Consider the following 24,970-nt stretch of genomic DNA (forward strand, 5'->3'; position numbering starts at 1 on the left):
TGGTTGGGGGGGGGGTTCTGCTGTGCACAGAGGATAAGGCTTTCATGGTTCTAATCAATTGGGTACATAAACTTTCTTTCTGCCATGCACACCCTTGCAACATGGTTCTCCTTGTCCCCAAGTTGCTTTTAATATTTCTTCGATACATTCAGATACAGGAATATGTCATTGCATCGCCTATGTTTTACTTGGTGCCAATACGACTGGCAGGAAACAAAATCTTTATTTTACTCACAATTAGTGTTATTGAATGTAAATTATTTTCTGAAGACAGCAACGCGCATTTCTTAATCTTAATGTACTTATTTTAGCCAAACGTTTCATACATACGGTACGTATAGATTTCCTAAAACTGTACCCTTAAAGTTGATTTTCAAAAATTAACTTTCTGTATTTTATCTATAAGACTACTTAAAATAGGGAAACCTGCAAAGACTTTATAAAATAACCCCGCGTTTGCAACTGCAATGCGAAAGCAACTTCAGTGAGGCTGCTGTTTACAACTTCCGATGGGATGAACAAAGCACAGTTTACGTTTGTAACCTTCCTAAACTCTCTGATGGATATCTAATAGGCCAATAGAAGTAAAGATTTTTCAGAGATTCCGTGAAATAGACGTGTAATCTAGCCAATTGTATTCGCAGTTGGTAGGAGGGGGTTGTTCCGGAAGTTACTATAAGCTTGAGGCCTACCCATGTGGGCTGCACTGCATTAACGCTAATATTTGAACCGAGACTGAGGCTGAACTTAAGGTAAGAGTAGCTGGTTTTAGAAACAAAAATACTACTACCTATAAAATTTCTTAGTTCATGTGTAATTTACTTTGCACTTCAACATAAAATTTACCAACCGTACGTTATATAGTTTTTTTGTCAATAAAATGTATTTTGCTAGATTGGCTAGCTAATTTCTTTCAAGTGTCTCCTGAAACCGAGAGCCATAGCTGCCGCTAGCTAAATGGCTAACGGGAGTTTTTATTCATACGTTTCTCTAACTTTAGCTTGCTATGTTTTCCTGTTGTTCACTAGCAGTTGTTGAAAGTAATCCTTTCTACGTTTAATTCGCGTTATAAATCCGCTGTTATTGCAGTACATATTGTTGTATTGCCGGGAAGAACTTTGAATGAAAGTGGTGGATTGGACTCCATTGTTTAATGTTACAATCGTTAGCTAGCTAGTTGTGAACGTCTCAAACCATGGCATCTTGTAGTTCTTCTGTACGTACCCGACAGTCTTATGTTCTTTTTATGCAAAAACTCTCTTCGTCTATGTGGGAAACCGTGTGGCTCGGTAAATGTATGTGAAAGTTAGTCTGCCGTCTTAGGCGGAGCGATTCAGGAAATATCGTGGAGTGGTTTGGCCTGCTTTCGGCGACGTTGCGAACACCGGTTCGCATTTGTCAGTCTGACCCCGGCATCGTGTCGCTCTTTTCTGTCGCCCTATCTACGGGGGTGGCCAACCCTGGTCCTGGGGAGCCGTAATGTGTGCTGGCGTTTATTGTTACTCGGTACTTAATTGAGCAATTGAAGCAGTTAATTACATCACCTGGTTTCTTGAGTCTAAAGTGATTGTTGTATTTAAGGTGAAAACAGAAACCAGCACATTCTGCGGCTCTCTAGGACCAGGGTTTGGCACCCCTGCCCTATTTACGGAAAATTTCGAACATGAATTGAATTATTGCCCACGTTTGGATAATTGTTGGATTTTGTGTTCGCCATTTCGCAACATGCTTGCATGAGTACTTTATTTTCGGCCATTGGCAAAATCAATCGATACACTATGCACAGTATTTCGCAAGTTATTCAACTCATCTTCCTAGTATAAGCATAAGACTAATACGCTACCAGGGTAGCTTAGTATGTGTACATGTCTTGACGGCAATTTTTAAGGAAAGAAACCATTATGAATGTGCGAGTGGCTGCTTTTAAAACCGCCCTGTTCAATTGCCTCCACGAAACAGCATGGCTGAAAATGATGTTGAGAATGAGCTGCTCGACTACGAGGAGGAGGAAGAGCCACAGGCAGCCCCGGAGAGCGTAGTCCCCGCAGGGAAGAAGGAGGTGAAGGGCTCCTACGTCTCCATCCACAGCTCTGGCTTCAGAGACTTTCTGCTCAAACCGGAGCTACTCCGTGCCATTGTGGACTGTGGCTTTGAGCATCCGTCAGAGGGTGAGTAAATGCTTAACGCCGTTGTGTGCCAAATTGGTGGGAGGGGTTCCCTTGGTGTTAAGTGGGCAAATTAACTAGACTACATTGTAGGTACCATAACAGTGCAGATTTTCTGTAGACTTTGGCAGCTGTTTGTGCTAGTAGTGCGACCCACTGGCGTTGTGCTTGGACTGTGAAACCAGGTGTGTTGGTTCCAGTTGGGAGGGGGAGACGTGCATCTTTGGAAACGGTATTCACACGTAACCTTTAATCTCCTGTCTTACAGTCCAGCACGAGTGCATTCCACAGGCCATACTGGGTATGGACATCCTCTGCCAGGCCAAGTCCGGTATGGGGAAGACGGCAGTGTTTGTTCTGGCTACCCTACAGCAGATTGAGCCGGTGGATGGACAGGTGAGTGTGTCTGTTGGCTCTCAGTGCTGCTTTGCACAACAAAACCAAGTGGGACATCAGTCCGAACAATGGAATTGCATATGAACGGCAGACAGCCTTAGTGTGAATGTCTAACCCCCCCCCCCCATTCACCTTTGAGACTGAACCTGTTGGACTTGTTCTTGAGAGTTTGGTTTTCTGTAATCTTTTTTTAAATGATAATAAATAAAAGTAAGTTTTAAAAAAATATTCTGTTGTCCAATGTCACCTCAGCCTGTTTAGTGTTGTTGCTCCTGGAGTTGATTTCTGGATGAAGCTGGCAAGTTCTGTAACGCTGTTTTAAGAGGGAAAGGGGAATCTTATTGTCACTTATTACAACCAGTCGTATGTTGACAACAGAACTGGTAACACGTTGTCTGGTCATTTTGTGAGAAACTCAGCGTGGAAAGCACAGACAGTTATGAGGACTGCCTGGATTGTGTGGGAATATCTGGTCACAATCCAGCTCACTGTAACATTTCTGGTTGCTGGAAAATACATTCTGTAGCTTTTGGTCACTTTTTGCCGCCCTTTCTGTGGGTAGAGGGTAAGACTGGTCGCTGTGACGTAGAAGGTTTACTTCCGCCTTTTGCTGATCTGTAGGGTTTTGTTTAGTCTTTCCAACACTGGAATACACTCTAGGTTGTGTTGTGTTTATGGTGGCACAATATTATCTTTACAAACACTTAACAGTTCCATAATTTTATGTTGCACAGAAAATGAATGTTAACAATTCAAACCTTCCAGGGAATAATGGGAAAAGACGCATCCAGTTGAATAACTGTATCTTGGGTCCATCTGAAATTGGTTAGGTCATGCATTTGAATGCATTTCCTGACACATTTGCATATGCTTTAGCGGTACTGGAAGCAGTTTAAGTTTAGCTTGACTTTCTGAAGCCGTCTCATGACCGCTACTTTGTGTCCCCTCAGTGTCTTGGTAGTGGCAAGGAAATCTTGCCAATAAATGATTAAAATTAAAATTTGTGTAATTTTAACTTTCACTTTAGAAGTTGAGTTTTAAAGAACTCGTTCTTATCGCTGAGGCTGTACTGTGGTAGGGGGCAGTCCCGCTGCGGTGGCACACGCATGCACACACAACGTCTGTGGGAGAGATGCTGCGCAGAACTGCCAGGTCGGATGAAACTGCATCTGACCGTTACAATCCGCAGGGGTTTCAGCGGCCTATAGCGTAGTGGTTAAGGCACATGACTAGGACCTGCAAGGTCGGTGGTTCGATCCTCAATGTAGCCACAATAAGATCTGCACAGCTGTTGGGCCCTTGAGCAAGGCCCTTAACCCGGCATTGCTCCAGGGGAGGATTGTTTCCTGCTTAGTCTAATCAACGGTGTGTCGCTCTGCATAAGCGCATCTGCCAAATGCCATTGATGTAATGTAATGTTTGCATTTGTAGTCAATATTTTTTAGTCTACAATCAATATTCTTGTCTTGAACCATCCACATCCATCATGGACATAATTTTTGATATGGAACGAGTGTAAAGGAGACTACATTATTACATTACATTATTACATGTACATGTAGGTGTTATACAGTAACAATTGACCCACCAGACTTTCAAGAATATCACCGGATACTGTGAGAATATCCATTGTCCCATTGTTTTTAGGCTGCCGAATATAGTATTGGAAACCCCTTCTCTTGCTTATTTCATTGTTAGGAACCTTCTGTAATTTCTACACTCTGATGCTCAAAACAATCTTAACTTTTACAGTGCAATTGGGTTCTGTGCTATTTGAGAAATGCATTTTCTAGAAGAAAGGGGAATCTTCCAGTTAAAAAAAAAAAAAAAAAAAAGGACTGCGAACTGTCTGCCCTCCTTATGAATTTATCTCTTTATTGAGCGCTGGAAAGCAGAGAAGGCTACAGAATGGAAAGTGGGTCACAGGACAGAAAACGGCTGTGGGGCATGGAGCCCCCGGATTTGTATTTGGTTTGGGAGTCGGCCACCCTGCACTGTGCCACACGGTTTCCCCTGGACACTGCTTCTGTTGACCACAATATTGTGGTGTGGGAACCGTTTAATACATACACTGCCCCCCCCCCCCGCCCCTCGGAGTTTAAAATAGGAGCTGCTGTAACATTCTGTGTCCATTTCTGGTACGGCCTTCTGTGCACAGATTGAGGTCACCTCGCTTTAATCACGTGAGTTGGCTAAATGTCTTCTCTGTATAATTAGTTGGAAGTCTAAAATGTGACCCGGTCTGGTTATGGTTTAAGGTTTCCTGCTAATCACGTGGGTAACTTCTGGTAATTTTTTTAAAAACGGTTGCTCCCCCCCCCTTTAGGTTTCCGTGCTGGTGATGTGCCACACACGTGAGCTGGCCTTCCAGATCAGCAAGGAGTACGAGCGCTTCTCCAAGTACATGCCCACGGTGAAGGCTGCCGTCTTCTTCGGTGGCATGTCCATCAAGAAGGACGAGGAGGTCCTGAAGAAGAACTGCCCCCACATCGTGGTGGGCACGCCCGGCCGCATCCTGGCCCTCAGCCGCAACAAGACCCTCAACCTGAAGAACGTCAAGCACTTCGTCCTGGACGAGTGCGACAAGATGCTGGAGCAGCTGGGTGAGTTTCTCCCCCCCCTCTGGCTGGTGTCGGGGTACTGGGGCAGCTGAGTTGGGAGTTTACTGCAGTGGACCAGTAAGTTGTCTCACTGCGACTACACTTGGCGGAGAGGAAGACTCCTCGGACTATTTTTAAAAGGGCCCATTCTAGTGTCGGGCAACCTTTGTATGCGTGCTCGCTCTTTTACAATCCAGTGTGTGATTTCTCGATATTTGGCCTTTTTTTTTTTTTTTTTCTCGGGGGGGCTTATAATGACTTCCCCCGCTCGGTGTCTCTGCAGATATGAGGCGTGACGTACAGGACATCTTCCGGCTGACGCCCCACGAGAAGCAGTGCATGATGTTCAGCGCCACGCTCAGCAAGGAGATCAGACCCGTCTGCCGCAAGTTCATGCAGGACGTGAGTATGGGTCGGGAGCGGTTCCTTTCTGCGTTCTCTCCGAACGCGCGTCTGTGTCCGCGTCCTCTCCTCTCTGGTAGTAACCCTGCGCCTCCCTCAGCCCATGGAGGTGTTCGTGGACGACGAGACCAAGCTGACCCTCCACGGGCTGCAGCAGTACTACTGCAAACTGAAGGACAGCGAGAAGAACCGCAAGCTCTTCGACCTGCTCGACGTCCTGGAGTTCAACCAGGTACCTGCGCGAATGTGTGCCCTGTGGGTCGGCAGTATTGGGTTTATCAAGGGCATTTCATTCTTGGATATGTGCCTTTTAAAATCTACCATTGTAAAATAATCAGTAAAAATTGGAATAATTAAGATGGAAATCTCACCTAAACATTTCAGTTGTGTGACATTGATTGCCCTGGGTGATTTAATTTCTAAGTGTGAAGTCCCTCAAAGCTAATTAGACAAAGGCCTTTGTTAGCAGTGTGTGAAGTGCTGCTAAAGAACTGTTAACACTAAAATAATTATGGGAGATAAAATGTGACCGTTCTTGCTGATTAGCCATAAACGGAGTCATGCTATTCCAGCGTTATGTATATGGAAATGGCTGTTTATTTTGCTCAGAACAACAATTCTGACAGAGTAAAACTTGGCAGAGTATATTGTATAATGTACAATGTAATGTATGCTTTGGGAGAGTGGGTGCAGTTAATGGCTTGGCACAAAAGCAACTGGGTGCATAATGGTAATGCTTGTCAGTAAAAATGCACAATAAAACTGCAGTTTCTGGCAGTTTGTTTCCCCAGCAAGCATGGTTTTTCTACCATTCACATCCATTTCTTTGCTGTTGTGTCATTCAATAATTATAACTGAAAAGTTAAATTGAGTTAACTTGTGAGTTCAACTTTACAGGTTTGAGTTGGGTTTCTACAATGACTTGTATTTGACCCTGGTTTGGTACATACCACAGTGTCGTGAGTGGAACTTTGGCCGTGTCCCCAGCGTGCAGTGAGAGAGTGTGTGTGGTGTCTGAGCTGTGTGTTGCTCTGCAGGTGGTGATCTTTGTGAAGTCGGTGCAGCGCTGTGTGGCACTCTCCCAGCTGCTAGTGGAGCAGAACTTCCCTGCCATCGCCATCCACAGGGGCATGGCCCAGGAGGAGAGGTGAGTCCTGCCAGCCGCCTCCAGGCTGTTCCTGTGGGCCGTCGGCCAATGTTATCAACAGCGCCGTATGAAAATAAACCGCTCGTAAAACAGTGCTCCGGGTTTTTCCGCACATTTCCAGCGGGGTTTATTTTGGTGTTTTCTCAACGTGGGGGGGAGAATCTGGACAAATATTCTCTTAACCCCTTCAAAAAGCCGTGGGGTCAAACCGCAAAGTACCCAGAGAATGCTGCTGGGTTCATGGAGAGGTGTAGTGCTCTATGTAGCGTTAATTCCCCCCTCTGTGTGGATTGAGCCTCTTTGTTCAGTGTGTCCCTGCTTTTATGTCAGCAATTTGCGGTCCGTGAGGGCCAAGACCCGCTGGTTTTCCACCCTCCCTTTACCTGGGAGTCTGGTGTGAAGACATTCTGGCCCCAATCGGTAGCACTGGTAAAAAGAAGACCAAAGCTGGATTTGGAGGGCCAGAGTTGTTGATCCCTGCTTTGTTACCCCTCTCCCCCAGGCTCTCTCGGTACCAGCAGTTCAAAGACTTCCAGCGGCGGATCCTTGTGGCTACCAACTTGTTTGGTCGAGGGATGGACATCGAGAGGGTCAACATCGTCTTCAACTACGACATGCCCGAGGACTCCGACACTTACCTTCACAGGGTGAGGAAGAGCGCGCTCACCTGACACCACGGCGTCTGCTTAAGTCCTCTGCATCCTACCGGGCTTCAGAGATGACGTTTTGAGCTGCCGTAGCCTTTTAAGTGCGTGTTCGCGGTTGCGTGTTGAAACCCTGCTTTGCTCACGTCCCTGCGCCCTGCCCACAGGTTGCTCGTGCCGGCAGGTTCGGGACGAAGGGCCTGGCCGTGACCTTCGTGTCAGACGAGACCGACGCCAAGACCCTGAACGACGTGCAGGATCGCTTCGAGGTCAACGTGGCTGAGCTGCCAGAAGAGATCGACATCTCCACTTACAGTAAGTGTCACTCATGACACTTCATGTCTCTTCATAGTTTATGAGAGTGATAAAATGGGTGAAACTATCTTCCTGTCACGTATATTAAAATGAATGTAAGACCTTCTCAAAATATAGCCCTTATGATAGTTTCTGGAACATCGTAGAAGCTTAAACTTGTTAAACTTGGGTTCACACAAAGGGTTCCCACACTTGTCCATTATCATTAAGGTAACTAAGGTATTTGATAACTTGACAGGGAGGTTGCAAGAAGATTGACTGCTTCAGTCACATGATTTTATCAAAAACAATTTGAGTGGCCAGTAGAGAACAGGCTTGGGTCACACCCTTTGTCTCTCCCAGGTGTACAGTTTAACATCCAGGTTTAAGAGGAGGAAGTGCATACAGGTATAAATGTTACCTGTGTCTTGAAGCTGTGGTTAATGTCGGATGTAGCATTTAGCCAGCTGGTACATCTGACCCATAGAGACCTCTCCCTGCCCTTTCCTTGTCGGATGCATGAATCTCACGCTCGTTGGAATAGAGGGCGATTTACCCTCTACAGGAGGTATTAGTCCTCTAGAGAGACTTAAGAGCAGACCTTGTCATATGTTGAGTATATTGTTTTGCATTCAAATACATTTTCTTTGCTGAGCTTATCTGATGTGTTGGAACTTATGAAATGCTCTCAAGGCAAACCCTTCTGGTCCCCTTGCCTCAATTGTACCAGACAAGGTTTGACAACTAAAAGACACAGAAAAGTATTTGAATCGAGAACAATCACGTATTTGAAGGTCTGCTTGGGTTAAGAATAGGATGATGATGATTGAAAGCAAAGCTGAAATGAGCAATGAGCTTGGATATGGGCTTTGGTTATAATTAACATGAGCATCACTGCATTCACACTGATTTGTGTAAAGTCTGAACCATGTCTGGCGTGGCTGAGTTGACTAGTCTATGCTGGAGGTATTGGTCCAGGTATCCTGTGACCTGACACTGTTTTTTCATTCTCTCCTCTGCAGTTGAACAGTCCAGATGAGTCCTCCATCCCTGTGAAGATTACCCCCTCCCCCTGCTCTGCCTGCCCCCCTCCCTGATATGCTTTCTGGGGGGAACAGAGCTTGAATGTTTTTATTTTAAAGTGCCCCCCACCCACACACACCCATACCCAGTTCCCAAGTGAAACTTTTATTTTATTGTATCTGGTGGGGTGTCCAGTTTTAATTTTGTCTTGTTAATTGTGGTTTTGTTTTTGGATAATGAAATTAAAACTTTTTATACAATGTCAGTTTACTGTATTGTATTTGTTGCCTAGCTGATGTTGGAACGGCAGAGATTCTACCTGCGTGTGCCCGGAAATCAGGGGCTCATTTTACATTAAAATATTTCCGTACTACTTTCTGCATTCTGTATTTGTAATTTTCTCCCAAGTCCTTTCATCAAGGTCAAAGCCATTGGATTTCCCTACTCTGTAAAGTTTAGTGTTAATTGTTACCCAATGGGGTAGAGTCAATCCCAAGAACAAATCACACTTCAGTGCAGGGGCTTAATCATGGCATACCAAAATTGTATAGTTTGGGTAGATGGAAGGTGAATTCCAATTTAAAGATCTTATCGTGTGCAGTATAAGCCATATCTTAATGGGCCCGTGTGACTGGTGCTTGAAATGTCTAGTGGGAGAGTGGGTACACATTGACACCAGAGGGCACCAAGACAGCAAATTAAATGTGTTGCGTGTTCCCATCCTTTCCCTATTTATAGAAATGAACTGGCCTGCACCCACCAAATAATGAAATGGCTCTCTAATGGAATGAATGCAAGAACCCCATGGTTACCAGCTTACGCCATTTAAAAGTCCTGCCGGTTAACGAGCCCACTCATTTTAAAATTAACATGAACTTCAGCTCAGGTTCCATGGACTGCCTATCGAGTGTCTGCAGTATTCCTGAAGGCCAAATTTAAACTTTGGCTGCATTTGTGGAATTCAGTGAAGGCGAAGAAAGGTTCCGTGTACATCTCCAGTTCTCATGCTGGCTTTTGTGAATGTGGTGGTCTAAAATATGGCAGAGAGAGTGATCCCCCTACACTTCCTTGATTCATGTAGTCATCTGACCAGTGTGTACAAAAGGCAGTAAAACATGGAAGACTAAAAAGCAAATTTTATTTGATTGCTTAAATGCAACAACAAAAATAATACATTCCATAGATGCTAAACAATACTCTAAGGTACATAAGGTGTAGTTTTATTTGCCGTTACAATACATTTTTGTATTTTAAAATCAAGTGCCCTTTAAATTCAGGACAGATCAAACCAAGCTTGAGCTTCTCACTAAAATTGCCCACACACACTTTGCACTGTCCTGACGATTCAAAGTGAACGCTAAAATGACAGTGCTTCCATACAAATGAATATCAATCCTGGTCCTGGAGTATAGCGGCTATTTAATCATCAGGGTCTGGAGCTACTGCAAAGCAACTCTACACAAAGGGCCGGCCAGGGCCAGGCATAATATACCGATTCATCAACTAGCAGAATACACCAAACCAGCCCATTTTAACACGGCACAAATGGAATTTATGGGAGGTGCATCTGTAGACAATGACGATCAAACAGAATGTTGAATTTTTACATTTTTGAGCAACAGACAAATTCTGATCAATAATATGCAGCCTGATGTCACTTTCAGAGCTGTATAGTACAAGTGCAGATATCACACCAGTCAGTTTAACCTGTGTGCTCTTTGTCTCTGATAAAAAACAGGATAGGATATATACATTGTGTGCAAATAAGGAATTTTACCATAAATCAGGGGCAGGTCAGACAACTGCCCAATCACCATCCCAACTACCTGTAATTTTGCTGTGTTCCAAAATTGAAGGAATTTTTCATTTCTTTTCTAAATGTTACATAGCTGCCTATTCCAATTGTACAGGAACCAGGTTGGGTACAGTAGTCCAAGTCCCATTAACAATGTAATAACAATTAGTGCAATGGTTGTACTGTATAGACGATTATAGAAGACATAAACAATTCACAACATTGCAATTTAAATGAACACTATTAAATAACATTTGTTACAAATGCCTGATGTGACAAACAAGATGCTCCATAAAGAAGCCAGGGTTTTCCATGCAGCTCCAGAACAATAAAGTTTTAAAGCGGTTTCTGAACTTTCAGATCTATGCAAACAGTAACTAAATAAACACTTTTAAAAAAAAAAAAAGAAAAGAAAAAGAAAAAAGAAAAGACAGATAAATGCATTGTGAAAGGTACACATTTTGCCAGTCCTGAAACATATTTTCAGGATACAAAATGAAGTGTTTAATTACTCAGTAGCAGCATTCTCTACATGTTGAAACCAGATCTCCCGAAGACTCTGGAGGATGTCAAATTATAGCAGCCAAACAATGCGATGCTATTGCTGCTGTACCATCCCCGCCCCCAAGCCATGAAGAGAACCTCCAGCTCTGTCTGGGGCCTGGGCCACACTGCAGGGGCCACACTGCAGGCTATGTATCAAATTCACCGATTCTAATCTCAAAAGACAGAATATAAACACAAAAGGAAAGTGGTGTGTCTGCATACGTTTACAGATTACAGGCAAAGCCGTACATATATAAATTGGTTTAAACACAAGTACCCAATGACATTTGCAAGTAAAGGTGGCTCCCTCCCATCTTTGTCTTATTTTTTTTTAGGGCAGGGTTCCTGACCCATTATTCAGATAACAGCCATCAATGCTGGATCCTTTTTATGGTCAGTGGGTAAAAATACTTTGACATCACAATTCAAAGCTGCCTGCTCAGCAGTTGTAAGTTTTTTTTTAGGACCGAGCACGTCAGGTATTCACAGACTACAGAGCCTCCCTGAACTCTGCCTGAGAGCAGCTGAGCCACTATCTGTCAGACCAGCCTTCCGTCTGTAACCCCTCCCCCCCTCTCTTAATATGTCTCTGGAATAAAAACAAGTTGGAACAGAATTTCTGTAATAGGTTTCAGTGACTTTCAAAGAACCGATCATTTCTCCTAGTTAAAAAACCCAAAATTGCAAAAATGTAGGAAAAATAATGTGAAATCAAGGGTCTGTTTTTAGAGTTTCTGGTTTCAGGCCCATCTGGGCACATCCAAATAAACAAATAATCTTAATGGAGAACACGTCAAATTCACTGTAAACCCAATCCTCTCTCCAACGGATATTTTCTTTATTACTTATTTAAGTGCAAGCCTCTGTAAACCCAGCATCCCCCTGGCAGTCAATTAGTCCACATACACAGTGACTGTAGGCATGGGCCTGTGCAGCATCTCCCAATCAGTTCTGTGTGATGCTGTGCCAATCGGAGAGTCTCAAGAGTTCCACCAATCAGGACGGGCTGTGGAGGGCCGGTCAGAACACGGTCTGTAACTGGCAGGAAACGGGCCTCTCTTGATCACACACTCCTTAGTTCACTGGTGGCCGTGTATAACCCTGGGTTGGTTTTTCTTGCTAAATCCCAATTATAAAAATCGAAGGCATCGCCAAAGCTCTCGTCGTTCCCAAATTCTGCCTCCTCCATTCGGCGTTCAAACAATTCTAGAATGGAGGAACACGCGTCCTCAGACAGCATCTACCTCTGGACTATGTGTGCGCTGGGAGGCGGGTTGGTGGAGGGTGGGTGGGGTGGGGGTGGGGGGCCTCTAGTCGATGAACTTGTGCGTGTCGCCGTGGAGCCAGTGCTGGGGGGGGAGGGCCACCTCGTTGAGATGGCCGCAGTCGTCGCTGCACTTGCAGGACTGCACGAACATGACGGCCTTGTTGAAGCGCTCGCCGTCGGGGCACAGGAAGGGCACGGAGACGGTGCGGGAGCGGCGCGGGGCGCAGCAGCGCCCGTCCACACACACCCCGCAGTAGTTGGGCTGGTACTGGCGGCTGCTACGGCAACCGGCGTAGGACAGGCGCAGGGGCTCCGGCGCCTTCCGCGTGCGGGAGCACTTCTTCCCCGTCTGTGAGCAGAGCGACGACACGCGGTCACACAACTGACAAGAGTACCGACACCCGACCGGAGATCACCGTCACGGCGCTGACAACGCAAGGTCAAACGCGGAGACATTTAAGACCCCGTGACACAACGGTGCTTCACCGGCTCTCAACACTCGGGCAGAGTTAAGCTTCGCATGCGCCTGAGGGCAGGAAATGAGGGTGCACTGAGCAGAGCTGATGACTGGACATCAACAGAGGGGTGTTTTCACAGGCAAAATGCACACTACGGCCCATTAGCTAGGAACCCAGATGGAGAGAGAGAGACCTAGAGTATTACACTGCTGCAACCACCGCTGCAGGGAGCCTGAGAAACAGACGAATATAGACCCACCAACTCCCTGAGTGGGCAGTGCGCAGGGCTTTATTCAAACGCCTGTCAGGAATGTGAGGGGGCGGGAGTCTATATTTAAAATGCACCAACAGTGTGAGTAAATCAGCCTTCCTACGTTCCCATCGGATACAATGAGAAAATGGCACCAAGTACAAAAAACATCCCTACATAGGGAAAATGCTTGGGTATTCTGGGAGAGTGTCTACAGTTCTGAGGGGTTTACTTAAATCAGAACGGCAGTATGTTTGTATCGGAAGGGTTCAGACTTTCCGGAATGACCGGCAGCGTGTCAGTCGACAGTGTCCGTGGTAACCAAGCCTGACCTTGGCCTACCACCAGTCTGTCCACACACAGCAACAAGCCCACAAATAGAAGGTGAAGCTGGGTGCGTGAGTGTGGATGGGTATGGGAGGGGGCAGGTGATGAGAGCCATGATATTAATGTCGATCCCACCACTGTTAAGCCCTTGCCCTTTGCCCCATGCAGTGTCGCTAACAGTTCAGTGACTCACAGCAGAAAGGCGGCAGAGCTCGTGACAGATGTGTTATATAAAGAGTGGGGATCCCTCTCTCCGCCCGGACTCTCACATGGGTACAGGCACCCATTTCGCTTCAGAATTCACCCCTCCCCCCAAACACACACAGTATGGGGGACGCACAGCATAGAATTACACGCACACGCACAATGAACTGACAGACACATGCAACACAAAACATACAATAGAGCACAGACCCATATTACAGAACGCACACACAGACACACTCAGGATGCAAGATGCACGTTACACTACAGACTCACATCACGGTGCACACATGCTCATAGACACATACCACAGTACAGACACATTACAGCACCCACAGGTGCCCGTGCAGAACAGACCGGGAGACCCCGTACCTTGAGAGGCGCAGGGGCGGAGCCGCAGGGGCGGATGGTGCACAGCCGCGTCTCCCTCACCAGCCTGCACTGGCCGTTGTGGTTGGTGACGCGGGAGGACACGCCCATCCCACAGCTGCGGGAGCACTGGGACCAGCTGGTGGTCTGGATGATGCACTCGCCTCCCACCTGCATCCACGCTGAGGCGGACAGAGGGGCACAGAGAGAGGGGCTTTAGAACCCGGGTCCAGACCCACACAGCCAAGGCCTAAATCAAGTTCGCTCTGGGTCCTGCGGCTGCGCTTACCGGCCATGTGCTTGTATCCATCCTGCTTGCTCCGTTTCTTCCCCATCTCCACCAGCTCGTTGTCCAGGCTCTTGTCAGGTTTGTAGGGGTGTGGGTAAGGGTAGGGGTTGGGGTAGGGGTAGGGGTACGGCTGCAGGTTCGGGTGAGTGGGAGGCAGGGCCGGGGCCCCCTTGCCACAGTCCACGCTGAGGCAGCACTGCCCGGGCACTTTGAGCAGGCGCGGGGCGGGGCAGGAGGGCGAGGCCAGGGGCAGCTGGCTGGGGCAGAGGGGGGCGCAGCCCACGGCCCCGTCGATGCAGGTGCACTGGTGCTTACAGCCGGCACGGAAGCTCTCGCCGTTCTGGTAGATCCTCCCGCTGTACTCACAGGTCCGGCCCTCCAGCCTCGCTGGGGGAGAGAGGAGAGGGCAATTACACAAGGGAGTAAGAATTATTATTATTATTAATCCATCATTTAGCTGATGCCTCTGTCCAAAGTGACTTACAGTTGATTAGACTAAGCAGACCCCCCCCTGCAACAAGGGCCCAACAGCTGTGCAGATCAAACCATCGCAACACCAGGGCTTGAACCACCAACCCTCCAGGTCCCAGACATGTACCTTAGCCACTATGCTACAGGCTGCCTCAAAGTACAAACTAAAACACTCACACTGCATAGGGTGGGGGGTTTAGGGGTGTATGGCACCGAGTGAGCAGGGCAGAAAGAACCCCCAATTGGCTTAATGAGATTCGAGATCACAATGTTGAATTGGTTATCCTTCGTCACACAAAGCCTCCAGACAGTGGGGGCAGGGGTGTGATTAGACCGGGCAGCCTTAGCACATGTTCGCCATGGTGGTAGTCCCAAACCAAGTGTCATTTCAACCATTAGGAAGCAGAAACACATTTGCATGTCAGACTGTGACAGAGTGAACGTGTGAAAGAGCAAATGAGCAAGATTCCGTACTGTGAATAAAGGGTTGTTAACTACAGATATTTAGAGTGCGCTTTAAAGAAACAGTTCCACAACTGGTGTTATCAGTCTGTGAGAGGGCTCATCTCATCTCTGTGCCTAATACATCCGGTCTATCTGTTCAATCTTTATCAAGTAATAAGAAAAACAAAAATAGAAACAAGGACGGATTTTAGTCCAGCAGATGGGACTCCAATGTCACCATCAGGCATGTCTTCAGGGGATTGAGCAAAATGCTTAGATTACCCCAGCAGTCGTTTTAATCCCTATACATAATAACCAAGGAACTCCTCCACCCAGCCTGAGCCTTAAGATGCCCATTAAGTGAAAACCACAGAAGTGGCGCAAATAATGCTAGCCCGGGCTTTAAGGAGGAGTTCCCATTGTTAGACTCGAGAGGAATCTGGGTCTGTTTACAGCATCATTCTAGTGACGACACAAACCCAACAGCCTTGTACAGGGTGCACAGGCAGTTCACACCAGCCCTTCAAACTACGAATCGCAGCGATGGGTTACGTCCGAGTAAAGGTGACGAGGATGGTCGACGCTGCCGACGGACGCCCCGGGGACGAACGCGTCTCGGCGCTTACCCCGGCAAACGCCCCAGGTGCGTGCCACGTCGTTGCCGTAGTTGCACTCCAGACCCTTGTGGTGGTCGCAGGGCTTTAGGGAGTGGCAGTCCTGGTTCAGCTGGGCGGCGCACACCTTACAGCAGCCGCAGCCGTCCGCCACTGCGCTCACGCCCGGCGGGCAGCCGAGGGGAGCCGCCGGGCACTCGCACACAGCCGGACAGCTGCCTCCAACCTGCAGCCGCACAGGGAGGGGACACCGTGAGGCGTCTCGCGACACGGAAACCACAGAACACAAGATGCCCAAAACAGAAAGTGCAGGAGACGATTCATGTTATGAAGTCGATTACAGTTGCTTGAAAGGAATACGCAATCTCAGTGACGCCCATTTTACAGCAAAAACTTTGAAGAATTGATAGAATTATTTCTGTATGTTGGGAGGGGGATTTATTTATTTCGTTTATTTTGACAGGAGGGGAACGAGGGCTCTGGACAGGTCAGGATATAATTTTAAGCATGGCAGATCTTGAATGTCCTACTTTGGCTTGTATCCAAGCAAGGGCAGACAACAAAATAAATAAATAAAATGATTCAGGGTTTCCTGGATTTTGAAGTAAGGATCCAAGAGACTTAGCTTCAGTGACTTCCACAGAACTGAAGTCAGACTATTCTAGACTGTTCCCGTCAGCAGGCTCCAGCTATTTTCAGTCTTGAACGTATGTGACATTTCATGACTATTTGTGATCCCTGAACCCTTGGGCCACTGGGCCACTGCACAACTTCAAGTACACCCTTCTACATACAATATTCATTCTTCATTAACAAAATAATTGCATAATGTAGGACTAGAAAAGTGTTTATTATGTGAGGAATATAATTTTACCTCAAATGTTCCAGGTCTCAACAACATAGAGCAACACATTCCATGTTTAGCATTATTTTTAAATTATGAGGTGACATTGATACAATCAATCATTTCATGGCCAAGAGGAAGTCTGACTGCCTGGGAATGCGGGGATGAAATACCAACAATTTCCCGAACAGAAGCACACCGATAATTGCTCGACCTAAAGCACGACAGCTGGGTAGTAATGTTTAAAATTACGACACTGTTTGCAGGCACAGATCCATGCCTGCTTTTAATCATAGTACACAGGAGTGCCTTTCCAAGGACTTAGCAGAAGTGCCCCACCCTTTACCATCTTACGATCAAAGTACAGCAGTACAGCTCTCGACATTGCCAACGGTAATTGCACCCTGTGAGGACAAGCCTGCTATCTGGATTAACTCAATCTGTCTCAGTTCGCAAAAGTGAGACAGACAAAATTCCAAGCAAACCGTGATTTAAAGCGCTTGATGCCCGTAATACTCAAAAGGTATCTTTTTTTTATTTTTTATTTTTTATTTTTTTTTAAATCGCCAAACCATGCATATCTTAAGTAGTCTCTCGATGCTCACTATCATAGTCTCTCGCTACATTTAATCGAAATGTATATATTAAAGGAAGACAGGAACTGTTTACATATTTTCTATCTGAGATTCCCGTAAATTGACAGCAATTAGTCCAGACTAATTAGGAATATTCAATGATCAAATATGGTCGAATACCTTCCAGATGCACCTTTATCAAATCCAGACAGCACATATTCACAATTCAAGTTCAATTGCGCGGACACGCATGTGTACTTGAACTGTAGAGCTTTAAGGCATTTTCTCAAGCACTTTTGAAAACAAGTTGGAAAAAGTTGAAATTTTAAGGTTCCGAATTAGGCGCTGCGGCTGCTTACCACGCAACTCCACAAATTACTTAATGCGGCGACAGAAACTACCAACAAGATGGGCGGAATTAAACTTACCAAAGAGAAGGTAGCCATTGCTAAAGTCATAAAATAGAAATATTTCTCCATTTTGCGCTGTGTTCAAAAATAAATAAAAGTAGCGTATTAACTTGCGAAAGCTAACCACAGATGGAAGTTAGAAATCTTCTGAAGTCAGTGTCTCCGATTTCTGTAACAGAAGAAGCTAATATAGTTTCGAAAATATGCGCTTAATTCTAGCCGTGCTGTGGTTTATCCTGTGTTTATTTAACTGAATTTGTCTTCGCGCGATCAACATAAACCAGACTTGAAACTACCATTCAAAGAATTAACTTGTAGGGATGCTTTTATACTGCCCTCGTGCTGTACTAGAAGCTCCACCTACTCGGTGTCCAGCCAATTACCGCTCGGGCAGCTGGCCAACACATTCCAAAGGGGTGGAGATAGGCGGGGTTTAGAACTCCACAGCGGAAACCTGGACTGGGGGCGTGTGCATGGATGAATACTATCATTCATAAAAATTTTGATTCACCGCATTCCATAGAGGCGCAGCCTTTGGTGTTTATTTATTTATGTTTGAATAAAAATATTATTGATGCTTTAAAGTTGTATTCACACGAATTCCTTTTTTCGCCCGCTGCTCTCTGAACACCAACATAAATATACTCAGCTGGTTGGTGTGTGCTGGTGGTGGTGAGGAACTGCTGCAGAAAGACTTAAGAATTTCCTCCCGTTCTTTAAGAAAATACTGACGCAGAGCGCGATGAAATGGCCATATTCATAGGTGCATGGGCTTATTCTAATGCATGAAAAAGTACAATATTGTAGCTACATGCTGAGAAAAGTACAATATTGGCCTATAATGTATGATTAGATAATTGTGTTGCTAATTGTGTATATCAACTTAAAATGTAACTTTATCTTATGTTGGTGGTCTTTGGTCTACCTCTTTCATACCCAATGAAAGAGTCTTCGGCCATCTTCCTCTCCTGCATCTTCCATGTGCTCCTCCCTGCTTTCTCTCTGTTCTATATGCTGTACAGTTTGTCTTCTTCCGTAATGTAATGTAATGTAATGTAATCTTGCCTCTACAACATAGGCGTCTCTCACTGCCCTAACCACTCCCCTGCCCCCTCCACCGCCCTACCGTTGCTATGGGTTTCACCACACCTCCTTTAGAAATACATTGATAGACAAATGCATGGGATGTGCAGTGAATGTGTAGGGCATGGTCTGCACATCCACATATGTTTGTCCATGCACACACACACACACACACACACACACACACATATACACATACATCCCCTCTCTCTCTCACATACACACACACACACACACACACACACACACACACACAGACATATACACATACATCCCCTCTCTGTCACACACACACACACACACACACACACATACACACACATTATCTCTCACGTACACATACACACACACATTATCTCTCACGTGCACACACACATACACACACGCACAGACATCCCCTCTCTCTCCCATACACACACACACACACACACACACACATACACACATTATCGCTCACGTGCACATACACACACGCACAGACATCCTCTCTCTCACATACACACACACACACACATTATCTCTCTCTCTCTCTCTCTCTCTCTCTCACACACACACACACACACACAAACACAACTGTACATGCATCTGATCAACCAACAAAACGGTATCTGTATCTATAATTGTACCTGTATGATGTGGGTGTGGCATAAGGAGAAAATGCCAGTGTGCTCATTTAAATGTACTTCAGCCCAGAAAACTAGCCTGTTCTGCTTGGGGGTTTCTGCCTGAATACAGATACAGGTACAGCTCTAATACACACAGTGGCAGCATAATTACATAGCAGCCATTCCACACCATATAAAACTGACATGCATGCCTTACCACACACTGGCACAAAGAACCACCTCACTCCTGGTTGTTATTTTGTGTTATTACTGACTAATGATTCATTTTCATACATTTTTATTATATATCCAGGTGGGACTGCGGAATCCTTATTTTCTGTGGCAAGCTGAGGATTGTACAAACAATCATTATTATTTATTCGTATTTGCATGGGAGGAGGCCAAGGGCCTGTTGAGGGACCGGGCCACTGGAGTGAACACTCCCCATTCTTTCGCAAGGTGCCTTTTCAGGAATTGTGACCGCAGAGAGTCGGGACCTCAGATGAACCTCGGTCTCGTCTGACAGACAGAATGTGGCGGACGGAATACCACTGGCATTCTGGCGCAGCTTCAGAACAGCTCTCAGACAGGTGCGCTGCGGTGGAGACTGACACTCGCCCAGATTATGACTAATTCCTGCAGGCGTTACCCATCTACTGTAATACCTGATTGGAAGCAGATGCCCACGGATGATCAAGGAACAAAGGCAGCCGTGTAATGTTATACGTGGCGATTCACTACGGATAACATTACATGACTGGCGGTGACTGTACTAGCAGACATTTAGCCCATGCTCATTGTTCATGGTACAGTTATGCACACAATCGTGTCACATCCTTGTTGTCCTCGGGCATTAAGGAAAGGCACACTGGCCAATCACATTTCAAATTATTTTTTAAACTCGCGTCATCCACAAATACTTGCATTAGCAAATGTATTCATAAAATAGAGCATCGTTGGTGTGTTTCTGCTCTTAACCAAATTAATGAATTCGCTTTGCAATGCACATACAATCTCTGACAGTTGCTTGAAAGTTTACGGAGGGAACAGTTGAGCCTCTGAGGTCTATCTACACATGCTACTCAGTCTCCCTCATGCTCAGTCACATGGCTGACTATTATTGCTCCTATCTCAGTCTATTATTTTGCCTGTTTGCATTCCTTGTTGTTGGTTTATTTGAGGTCTTTTCACCTGCCCAGCTTGTTTTCTGTTCTCTGATTGGCTCTATGTATGTCATTGTAGTTCCATTTGTCTTTGAATAGGACAGGAAATAATTGCTGTCAGTGAGTGTTGTTAAAGTGCCACAACAGGAGAATAAAACAAATGCCTTTGTTCCTGGGTTATGTGCAGCTCTGAACTTCATGTGTAATGAACTGGACAACATTTGCGGTGCTCTTCTGGCTCATTTAATGTGATCAGTAACTTAACCATAAAATATTTTTATAGTCAGACTACTGATTTTAAGACCAAAGCCACAACTGAATACACTTTGGTTTGTTAAAAAACTGGTAATATCACATGTTATTGTTACAGTTCAATTCTTAAACCACCTACTAGCACACCAACTAGCTATGCAACTGTGCTGCTAGCACACCAACTAGCTATGCTAATGCGGGATAGCAATAACCACAGAGGTCAGACAAGTCGGGACAACAGTGAATGATAAGAGGCAAAAGGCTAGGCATCCATAAGTACAGGAAGAAAGAGAGAGAGAAATAGAGAGAGAGTGAGAGAGAGGGCGAGAGAGACTGACAGAGAGAGAAAGAGTGCAAGAGAGAGGGAAGGCGATGTATAAAGAAAAACAGGTGTGAAGAGGCCGTATGTGTTTATTTGTTCAAGGGGAGGAGTGAGTTGTTGCCACATCTGCTCAACCACACACACCTTTGAGGCGCAACCCTCCCACCCTTTAAGGCAATCCATGTGAGTGTGCGCCCATGAGCACTCGCACACTGTCACAGAGAAACACGGAGACAGATGCATAAACTGGAATCATGCACATCTAAAGACAAGCTCCTTGCGAATGCACAACGCAGTGTACCGATGGCACATTGGGACGTGATTATGCTGAATTAGAAAATTGTCCAAATTCTCAGGCTGAGAGACTGCCATGGAACGAAGGGAGGGAGACTGGGTACAGTACAGCCTGTTCCAAAGCAGAAGAGAAAAGAGACAGAAAAACAAGAGTAGAGTGGGAGAGAGAAGAGAGAGAGAGAGAGAGAGAGAGAGAGAGAGATTTTGAGAGTGATTGGGAGAAAAAGAGAGGCAGAGTGGAATTTGAATCCCAAGGCTATTTTTAACCCAGGACAGGAACTCCAGTATTGACTTCCCAAACACAGACACACGGTGCTGGGGTGATGGGGGTGTTGGGAGTGCTGGGGGTGCTGTGGGTGAGGGACTCAGTGGTCATGCAGGGTGCTGTAGAGTGCCTGAGGGAATGTCATTAACGCCCTAATCTGTGGGTACATTCATACAGGGACTCACATGCGCATGTATGTACACACACACACATGCACACACCCACACACATACATAAACATACACACATGTGTGAAGGTACACACATATACACACACATACACACATGCACGCACACATGCACACATACACATGCACATACAGATATACATAAACATACACACACGTGCAGGTACACACATGCATATGCAGACACACATTCACACACACACACACACACACACACACAAATAAACACACATGCACACACACATGTGTATACACACACCTGCACATGAGTGTGCGTAGGCGCACACACACACACTCAAATTCACACTAGTGTAAACTGTACTCCTAGTCTTCCTCTTTGTTCTAGAATAATCACCCAATTGTTATTGGCTGGACAATTTCAGGTGTTACAAGAATATTAAAGAACACTCCTAGAGCTGTGACCTGACATGTAGGTTAAATGTAAAGAGTAACCTGAACTAATAACCCACATCCCAGCAAAATTTTAAACACTAATTGTGTGGCACCTTGTTTCACAAGTGACTATTGTGTGCCAGGAAGTAAGCCTTTTTAAAATGAAAAGATTTGACAGAGAAAGTACAATCAATTAAGATGGCTATTTAAGAAGTTTGCAGTGTCTCTGCAGGTTGAGTATCTGTTTCACATACCTACAGTTAACAGGGACAGGGATCACAGATGCTACAGTTGAAGGTCAGTACTCTGGCCAGTTTATATGAGGCCACTGCACAGCCTAAGAATCTTGGGTTGACTGACAGGCCCTCCACCAGCACCACCAACACCACTGCCACCACTCTTTCCACATGCCCTCTGCTATTCCCACACTGTGGGATAGTGTGTACCTCAGGAAACAGAACACCCCTGTTCTCTCTCTTTCCCCATCTGTCCACTGGGACACCACAAAATATCCCAAATATCCAGACAATTTCCGGTGTTGTTGTTTTTGTGTTGGGGGAAGGGGGTATATGGAGTAGGTGAGGGGGGCAAATTCAGTTTAAAAAAATGTTCAATTGAAAGAGCAAACATCAACAACGACACTATAAATTCTCTAAAACAAGCTGTGAGTGACCACCAGCCACATAAGCAATGCCTCAGACAGCAACAGGTCAACACTGCGAGAAACAGAGAGTGGCACTGTGCAGGTGAAGACAGATTCAGCAAGTGCCCCCTCTGCTGGTACAGTCAGACCAATACCGGCCAGTTTGGTGTAAAGGAAGCTCGGACCTGTTGCAGACTGGCTGCAGTTGAGTTGCTGCGATTCCTCTCTGGAGACTTACTTAACAATTATTCACAGACAAAGAGACACAGTACATTATGAGATAGGCAAATGGAGAGAGCCAATTTAGTGACTAGCCACGCCAGGTTTTACAATTGTGCGTAACTCAAATGGTTTTTAAATAATAGAGAAGAATTAATGCAATGTGGACAGACAAGAATGAGTTAGCAAATAAATAAACAACCAACTAGCTAAATAAAGTGCATGTCACTTCACAGATCTGGAGGTTATGCTATGAAATTCTTCTCTGCTTTAAGGTGGTCTGCTCTTCATTTCAAATAAAATAAACCAAACCAAACCAAGTCAAACAATACGCACTGCCCCCGCCCCTCCCCTCCCTGTGTGGTCACTCCCAGTCACAATGGCCCTCTGTGCTGGCCCCACAGAGGCGGAACAGACCCAAAGTGGTCAGCAGAATCACTGGCCATCTTTCGACACTGGCTGAACACCCATCTTCAGACTGCATTTTGCCCTTCCATCCGACCTCACCCAGTAGACCTTCCTTGTCATGCACTAATTATTTTTATAGCTTTAGATTCTTTTTTGTATTGTTTGGTTTTATACCTCTCTAATGGTTATAGTCTGAATGACTGAATGTATTTAAAACTTGGTTCTTACTTAGTACAGCTAATTTACAAGTGCTTAATTACTGTATTTTGCATTTTTACTAGCTGGTCTGGGTATGTTAGCCAGGTCTGCCACCGTATTAGTCAGGTGAATGCATTTTGTCCGATAGGCTGTTGTAAGTTGCTAAGAGGGTCTGCCAAGCTAATGGAATATAACATAATGTAAAGCTCATTTTGTGGAACAATGGACACAGATTCAATATTGCCCCAAGCACATACTGTCCACAAAGGGAGGTGGATATAAGTGAAGTCACCACATCATGATGTACAGTGTCTCCTTTCAGTATTCTGATAGATGGAGTAAAGGGCAACTGAAGTGTACATAAGTCCATATATTCCAGATCTTAAATCTGCAGAATTCATAAGATGTCTAAATGAAACGATTCAAGTATGTGCAGCAATATGTCTCCTCCATCCATGTTCTAAACCATTTACTCATGGTCACGTTATCAGGGGGTTGGGGAGCCTATCTATGGACAGGTCACCTCAGCAATATAAAGTGCTCATGAAACAATATGTACAGTTTAGGATCCACATTATCTCCGATACTGATGTATTTAGTGGTAAAGCACAATTATGGTTTTATACAGTGCATCTGAACATCTGAAACAGGCCAGTAGAAAAGTGATACAGCATCAGGCAAAATAAACGAGTATCAAGCACATTGAATATCACGCAGAATTAACTTGTTTCTTGAACCATCGAAGAAGACAAATGGCATGCAACAAGGTTGTCCTTTGTGTTGTGTTCTTACTGTGCATTGACAGTCAGGTATTCTAACAGAGACTGAAGGGAAAATTCACGGAACAAGAGATCTCCCTCCTTATTGTGATTCATTACTTTGCAAAGTCAAAATCAGACTCTACCCTAATGAGCAAGCTGGTTCCTCCAAAACTCTTCATGATTCATGCCAGAAGTGTATCAATATGTAAGTGGCCTGTAATCAATATATCACATGTATGCTGCTTGTTATCAAATCAAATGAACCTAGAACATTTAATTACAGCTGAGCTTATGAAAACGCAAGAAACCACAGTGTCAACTGTCGAAATGAGAGCAAAGAATGCAAAGAATGCATCAGGCCAAAGAAGTGCATTTACTCACTTAGAAGAGAATATTAATCAAATGTTTAGTATGTCTGTATATTCTCAATGATTCACTGCTGATAAATTTGTGTTAGAAGTGTATTAGTGAACCATGTGTAATCTGAAGTTGAACAAAATTATTTATATGTTCACTACTGATAAATTTGTGTTAGAAGTGCATTAGTGACCCATGTGTAATCTGAAGTTGAATAAAATGATTTACATGCTGTAGAAAGTACCGAAAAGCACCATGTTTTGTAAAGTACAGAATAGCACCGTG

At 45.2% G+C, this 24,970-nt stretch overlaps 2 protein-coding genes across 3 annotated transcripts; one reads left to right on the plus strand and one right to left on the minus strand.

The window, feature by feature from the left end:
* Positions 1 to 655: 655 nt before the first annotated feature.
* LOC133118128 (ATP-dependent RNA helicase DDX39A-like) lies at positions 656 to 9,044 on the plus strand. 2 transcript variants are annotated; one of them, XM_061227903.1, is made up of 10 exons: positions 656 to 752; positions 1,960 to 2,168; positions 2,434 to 2,561; positions 4,888 to 5,164; positions 5,445 to 5,563; positions 5,664 to 5,795; positions 6,601 to 6,710; positions 7,213 to 7,357; positions 7,522 to 7,669; positions 8,671 to 9,044. In XM_061227903.1, exons 2-10 carry the CDS (start codon positions 1,961 to 1,963, stop codon positions 8,685 to 8,687), a joined length of 1,284 nt encoding a protein of 427 aa, XP_061083887.1. In that variant the 5' UTR covers positions 656 to 752; position 1,960; the 3' UTR covers positions 8,688 to 9,044. The 2 variants fall into 2 exon arrangements, with proteins under 2 accessions (XP_061083887.1, XP_061083895.1); XM_061227911.1 differs by lacking the exon at positions 656 to 752 and adding an exon at positions 833 to 851.
* Positions 9,045 to 9,790: 746 nt separating this feature from the next.
* LOC133118138 (CCN family member 1-like) lies at positions 9,791 to 17,821 on the minus strand. The gene is made up of 5 exons (XM_061227924.1): positions 17,553 to 17,821; positions 15,718 to 15,931; positions 14,177 to 14,563; positions 13,891 to 14,069; positions 9,791 to 12,628 (listed from the first exon to the last, which is right to left on the minus strand). Exons 1-5 carry the CDS (start codon positions 17,601 to 17,603, stop codon positions 12,323 to 12,325), a joined length of 1,137 nt encoding a protein of 378 aa, XP_061083908.1. The 5' UTR covers positions 17,604 to 17,821; the 3' UTR covers positions 9,791 to 12,322.
* Positions 17,822 to 24,970: the final 7,149 nt, after the last annotated feature.

Source organism: Conger conger, chromosome 2 (assembly GCF_963514075.1).
Source record: "Conger conger chromosome 2, fConCon1.1, whole genome shotgun sequence".
NCBI classification, from domain to species: Eukaryota; Metazoa; Chordata; class Actinopteri; order Anguilliformes; family Congridae; genus Conger; species Conger conger.